This window comes from Gekko japonicus, unplaced genomic scaffold (assembly GCF_001447785.1).
Source record: "Gekko japonicus isolate JY-2015 unplaced genomic scaffold, Gekko_japonicus_V1.1 scaffold4351, whole genome shotgun sequence".
NCBI lineage: Eukaryota > Metazoa > Chordata > Lepidosauria > Squamata > Gekkonidae > Gekko > Gekko japonicus.
Window position 1 is genome coordinate 85,224 of NW_015162604.1, and position 7,146 is coordinate 92,369.

At 49.5% G+C, this 7,146-nt stretch overlaps 1 protein-coding gene across 4 annotated transcripts in view; it reads right to left on the bottom strand.

Moving 5' to 3' along the window:
* Window positions 1-5,675, bottom strand: part of PAK3 (p21 protein (Cdc42/Rac)-activated kinase 3) — a 65,746-nt gene extending 60,071 nt beyond the window's left edge. For 3 of the 4 annotated variants that reach the window (XM_015406480.1, XM_015406479.1, XM_015406481.1), the window contains exon 1: window positions 5,501-5,675. In XM_015406480.1, the coding sequence (XP_015261966.1) occupies window positions 5,501-5,675 (175 nt within the window). Of the gene's footprint in view, window positions 1-5,495 lie in introns of all 4 variants that reach the window. The other variant, XM_015406482.1, reaches the window with a different exon arrangement.
* Between the last annotated feature and the right edge of the window lie 1,471 nt (window positions 5,676-7,146).

The window sequence follows — 7,146 nt, forward strand, 5'->3', positions numbered from 1 at the left end:
CTTCAGCCAGGCCGCCCCCGCCACGCCCCCTGCCCGTCCCCCTCTGCCACCCAGTGCAGAGAGTTCCTCTCGAGCAGGTCGAGCCAGGAGCGGGGGGGGGTACGAAAAGAGGAGGGGGCTGTGTTGTTTGTTTTTAAACGAAGTGTGCGCATGCACCGTTGGGTGCTTGTGCGCATCCCGTGGAGACTTGAAGAAGAAAAAACCTTTTAGGGACGGGACATGGGCGGGCGCCAGATGCCACGACCTACCACCGGAAATGCGATCAGGCGCCCGCCCTTGCCCCGCGGTTTCTGGAAACTAGTACCTCGGAGGTACTAGTTTTTCCCCCCGCATCTTCGGCGGGAAGCCTTGGGTTCGCCACAGGAGCTCTACGCTTCCCAGATGTGGCACTGTGATCGCGCCCGGAAAATCCGCCTATCTTCTGTCTCTGTAGCGTGGCTAATGCTCCGTGTGACCGCAGCCAAGGTTACCCACCTGAATCTGTATCATTTATTGATTTTTATACGATGGAAGTAGTCTTTTATTCTTCATGAACGTTATGTAAGACCCTGTAAACAATACAGGGTACATAATTCAGTTCTTGACTGACCTGATGAAGTTCTGCTTCCCTTGCTATATTGTAACATCCTGTGCTGTGACCGAGGGAAGACATTATCTTTTTGTCAATCTTTATTGAAGAATGTAATATCTACTGGGTGATCCTGAGGTAGCCATGCTGCGTCCCTCAGAGGAAACTACCCTCACAGAGTTGTGGGAAAGGTAAAATGGGTAAGTGGAAAACCACATCCAACACTCCACAGCTAATTGGAGGAAGGACAGGACAGACAGACAGATAGATTTGACAGGGGCTATTACCTAAAGCTCTGGATCCTTCAGGGACATTCTGCACCCATGAACTAAAGCCAGTCTTCTCTTTGCACTGCCTTCCATGTGGCTGGGGTTCCCATTTGCCTGCTTATGGCAGGAGACCTTCAGCAGATTGCCACCATTGCCTGCCGATGCTTAGCTTAGAGGTGTGCAAAAAAATTTCACTGTTTCCCAATTCAGGTCTATTGACCCCCCCTCCCAGTGGTATTCCTGAATACTCCTAAATAGCAGTATCAGTATTGTATTGGTATTTGGGTAAATATTCAGGAAACCAGAATTTATTCGGCTCCATTATAGCTTAGGGGATTATCCCCATAGGTCATAATGGAGAAACTATCAGTTTAAATTAAGTTTAAACATCTTCTGAGTTCACTCGCTGAGTCGTTAAAGAGACCAGTCTCTTTAAATACCTTCTAGCTACAACTGAATAAAAGCCAAATAATATCGGCTTTTATTCGGGCATGGCTATTTCATTAGCTGAATCAGATTGTCTAATCTGTTTTCAACTGAATAAATACCCAGACAATACCAATAAGGTTTTTTTGGGGTGTATATTTGGCTTCGCATATAGTGCTAGCTTAGCTGTTTAGCAAGGGGAGGCATAACTGCCATCCCTGTGCAACGATGCAACTTTTGGTATGACTTGGAAGCAACATCACACCAGAAGTGAGATTTTAGCACTGGGACAAAAACTGTATGGAAACTACAGACAGAGATAGAAACTACAGACAGAGCGTCACCTTTGGGGCTATTCTGTTGCTTCCAGGTCCTTAACGGAAGCTGGGTCAATGCACAGGAACAACATAACCCCACCCCCGTTCAGCTCCTGCCTCCTCCCCATCTTCTGCTGGTTGCCAGGCCATGCCTGTGGCACAGAGTATGTGAGCGGTAGGTTTCACCATTAAGCTGATCACTATCTACATGTTGGACATACATGTTGGCACAGCGGCCATGTCATGTGGTCACAAGGGATACAGTGTCCCCTGGCAGAAGATCTAAACACCACACAATACTAGGCAGTGCCAGGTTATCGATTTTGAACTGTCGGCCCCAAATGTCAAAATTCTCAGGGCTTGATGAGAACAATGTTTAGAGTGGGATGGCATGGATAAATTGCTGCCTTAGCCACCTCTTTCTATGGCAGAAAGCAAGGGGGCAACAGGGCTGCTACTCTCCTCCAGGACTGCTGTGGACCCTCACCTTTGAATCAGTTTAAAGAACGACAGTGTTTTCTGCGCTCTTCCCCTTCTGCTACTCGGCAACAAAAACCTCAGTACTGCTGACCACCCCACAAGGGGAAGGCGAGACCCTCTCCTGCAACTCTGCTGGTCTTGGCGGGGCTTCCGGGTGATGCACCCACCAATCTCCTTTGCCCCCAAATGCTGAGTTGAGCCAGAGCTCACCCTCGGAAGAAAGAGACTGGGAATAAAACAGCCAATATTGTAATGTCCCTGTATAGATCTGTGTACAGATCTACCGTGTACAGTTCTGGCCACATTCTCTCAAAAAGGACACTGCAGAGCTGGAGAAAGTACAGAGGAGGGCAGCCAAGATGGTGAGGGTGGTTGGAGCACCTTCCCTAGGAGGAAAGGATGAAGAGTCTGGGACTTTTCAGTTTAGAAGAGAGATGACAGAGAGAGAGAGAGAGAGAGAGAGAGAAGGAGGTTGGTTTATAAAATTATGCATGGGGTGGAGAGAGTTGACAAAGATAGATTTTTCTCCCTCTACCAAAATACTAGAACTCGAGGGCGTCCAATGAAGCCGATGGGCAGTAGGTTCAGGACGGAGAAAGGGAAATACTACTTTACATAGAGAGTGATCAAAATGTGGGATTCGCTGCCAGACGTCGTGATGGCCACAAGAATAAACAGCTTCAAAAGACAGATACATAAAGGATAAGTTTATCGATGGCTACTGGCCATGGTGGCTGAGGGGAACCTCCACATTCAGAGGCACTAAACCTCTGAATCCCAGAGCCAGAAGGCAACATCAGGGGAAGACCTCGGCCTCTCTGCCCTGTTGTTGGCTGTCCAGAGGAACTGGTTGGCCATTGTGTGAGACAGGCTGCTGAACGAGATGGACCACTGGTCTGATCCAGCAAGGGTCTTCTTATGTTCTTTGGGAGAGCCTGTGCTGTCAGAGGTGTGGACAGACAGCACTCATTACCTGACAGTGGGTTACTCAGGGTCAGCGACAGACAGCACTCATTACCTGACAGTGGGGGTTACTCAGGGTCTGTTCAGACGCTGACCCCAAGTCGTGGAACTCTGAAGCAAAGCCATCCTCCCCCTTTCCGTTTTCCGGTGAAACTAGAAAAAAACCACCCTAGGCCCCGGTCACATGGGCCAGATAACGCGGGGGGGGGGGGGGGTGGTTGGTCGCCAGTTCGCCCCGGGGCAAAATAAAGCGTGATAGCCCAATCACACGGTCCCCCGAGTCTCCGCGCTTAGGCTGTTAAGCTGGCAATCACACGGAGACGCTGCAGCGTGGCAAAGAAGCGGCGCGGCACGATCACACAAGCGTTTGCTTTCAGTTTTCTGTTTGTGCGCATGCGCTTACGAAAAACATCCGGTTTGCGACGGGATGTGGACGGGCGCCTGATGCCACGGTGGGATACTAGCGCTCCCACAATCAGCCGACCGCCTGTGAAGCGTGTTTTCTGGATACCGGTGCACTTTCCTTGGTACTTTTTAACTCCGCATCTTTGGCGGGGCGCCACGGGCATGCTACGCTTCCCAGACGTTGCGGTGTGATCGCACCCCGAAAATCCGCCCGACATTCGTGCCTTTCGCGTGGCAAATTCTCCGTGTGACCGGGGCCCTAGTTTGGAGAACAGCAGAGAAACCCCACCTTCTTTCCAGCCAGCCGTCCCACTCTCATGCTCTGGCCTGAGCTGGGGGTCATACCAAAAACTGCTGCCCTGCCGCAGCCACCCATGTCGGTGCTGCAGTGAGCAGCCCCGCATTCTCGCGTACACGAGGGCAGGCGGTCTTGTCCCTCACATGCAAGCTCTGGATTCTCACGCATGCATAAGAACTTTCACACCTCTGGTAACACTGCGGTGGTCTCAAGTGTTTCAGTTTGGGACTGCATCGTGTTAAGAGCGCTGGTGGATAAAGGCTGTAACCTTTCGACAGTCCACCCACCTATCTATGACGTTCCCTGCTAGCACCTTAGGCGATATAATAAGGGAACTGGCAAAACAGGGAGCTGCGTACATTCCACATTTCTCCCCAATGTGGAAGTTTCATGCACGCAGCCAGAAGGGCTTCTGTTCCAGATAGGGTGTTCAGAAATATGACCACTCCACGGTACGCTGTGGCACTCCACAATACTCCCACCTTCCAAAGATATCCACGGTTTGCGTAATTCTACTTGCATTTCAGAGGAGTGCCAAGTAACTGCAGTCTCACCACATCCCCACGACATGTCAGAACAGTCATATAAATTGCTGCTAGATTTGAGTCCAGTAGTAGAGACTGACAAAAATTTCACGGTATAAGCTTTCAAGCATCAACGCTCCCTTTGTCAGATAGCAGACAAATTGCCACTGTGCATATCAGCGGCAATTGACCTGGCCTTTTTGTTTCTCCTTAGGGACCCCCTTGAAGGAAACTGCCCGCTGACATCTAAAAATGTAACCAAGCCTGGCCTTTATCTCAGCAAACCTCTTTCAGATCCTGCAGAAAACTGGAGCCAAATGAGAACGACACACCCTTTAGTTCTATGCAGTTTGAAACCAAACGTTTCAAACTGGATCCACACAACTGTGCCCCTAGAACCCTGCTCCTCAGGGGACCTTTGGGTTTCAAAGGGCAAACTGCTGTGGGTACTGGAGGGAGTTTCAAAAACAGGTTAAGAGACACCACAGGGCTACGGGCTTCCAAGAAAACTAACCCCCAACATCTTACAGGGTTGATGTTGGGATTCTTTCTGAGTAAGTCAGCAGAGTATCAAGAGACTGAGTCCATGGTGTGTATTAAAATATAAAAGTTTACTATAAACCTAACATGGGGAAAAGGTACACAGGATATAAAATAACAAAGAGCTAATATGCCTACATCCTTGCAGCTAAAAGGTAAAACGGGAAGAGCCGAAATGGCGTCTCCTTCTCAGTCAGAACAAAGAACGGGAGGAGAAACCATTATGCTAAATACTTGACACCTTGGTTTCCAATCAGACTAGCAAATTAGCTCCAAAGTTCCCGGGCATTCTGTTGTCTAAACAGACTGGTTACAAACAAACATGTGACTTAACAAACATCATTAACCCTGTAAATACTGAAGTGTTTTGACTTGTAACACCCAACAGTTGATTTGTACCTTGGATGCACCCTGACTCACTTTTTTGATCCCAGCCTTCTAACTGTGCATTCACTGTGACAAATTCCAACCCCCTCAAATTTAACTGGCTTAACTTTAACTGGCTTAAGCAGCCTCATGTGTAACTCCACAGTCCTGGCCAAGGATCCAAAGTAAACTAAACGCAACCTCTTATCACAAGACAGGACAAGAGTCCAAAAGGAGTAATGCTCTGTAGATCTTGACCGGCCCTGTTCTAAGCAGCTGAAGCGTGAGGGGGAAAGAAAGCAGGCGAGACATCACAGAAAACAGAGCGGGGGGCGATACTTTACTTTTGTCCCCTCCTCCTGGAAAGATGGAGCGCAGCCGGGCCTTCTTGTTTTTCTCCTCGGGGGCCATGGGCAAAGGTTTGGAGCCGTGGTTGAGCGTCGAAGAATCGCGGTTGTTGCTGTTCATTCTCAAGGGAGGAGCTGGAGGTTTCTCTTCAATATCCAGGCTCTCTGACATCTTCAACAACCCTCACGGCCTCCTGGGGAAACAGCAATAGAGACAGAGAGAGAGAGAGAGAGGAGTGAAAGGGTGGGGTGCGGAAAAACAGAAAGCCCTTGGCGTGAGCTCCAGACACGTGGTTGGAGTCTCTTACCAGGTGCTTCCAAAGCCAAACGACCAAAACCCCAAGGAGTATCAACCAGAAGCGGTAGAGTTGGACGGCCGAAATGACAAGAAGAATTTGTCTCATTGGACTAATTCAGCTGGCAGAGCGAGCCCAGACTCTTTAAATATTGGCATTACTAGCTAAGTCTTTCCCGCTGCTGTTTAAAAGCCATTTGCCTCGTTAAGATAAAAGCCGATTTCCCTCATTTAATCACTGCATTTCCGAAGCAGAGCTTTGAGAAAATACAGGAATGCAACACAAGCTAGGAAAGATACTGGGAACTTTACCAGCGGACCCATTAGATCTATTCTTCATGTACTGAAAGAGTTTCACAGATGTGAAAAATGACCATCAAGGTAATGACAGCAGCCTCCTTCTAGCTGGGGTGGGGGGGCTCCTCGATTCCTTTCTGAACAGTTTTATAAAGTTTAGAATGGCTAAAACGTCTAAAGCCCTTTTCGGTCGTTCGCCAGATGTGAACTGGAGATTCAGGGGGATACAATGGGATTGGAGTAGCCCGTTCACCCCTGACCTATATGCTGGAACGTATGAAACCTCTTTATTTCAAAGGATTCACAAGGTTCTTGATTAGAGGCAACAAAAGACCATTGCATCTCTCCGTAGCAGTGGGATGGGATGTCGCAACCAAGCACGTTTTGCTTTTCCGAGGGGCAGCCATTTGCATTTCTGCAGCTACAAACAGGAAGGTGATTGCGTGTACACAAATTTTTAGAACGTAAAGATTTTCTGTCCTGGTGGTCTTTCATGGTTCCATTCCAGATCCGGGACCTACAATTAACCCTCAGCGGCAGGCACGGGACCCACAGTGCAGTTGTGTGAGAGGAAGAGGAGGAGCCAGGACCGGTGGACTCGCCTGTGCCAAACATGAACTCTCGCCAGCTGGGCGCAACCTCCCCTCACTGCCCTGCTGCCGTGGCACCCTCGTTCACACGCAACGGGCCCATCGGCTTGCCAGTCGCCTACCCCATCCTCCCATCTCCCGTGCTCACTTGATGGAGGAGGAGTAGAAAACAGAACGGACGCCGTGACGTCACTTTGAGGCAAGCAGCCGTAAGTGATGCCACAGCACCTGGGACCCTCTCGGAATCGCTATGGTAAAGGATAGATCACAGAGGGTGCGTTCAGACGGGGCGTTTCAGCCGGCATAAACTGTACCGGTTGGAACCGGTGCAGTTTATGCCGGCTGAAATGCAATCACACTTACCTCCTGTCTGCGGAGCCCATCGCTGTATGCCCGTTCACACACAGCAGGCGTCGGCGGTTTTTTTTTTTTTTTTTACTCAGTTTGAAACTGCCGCAAAG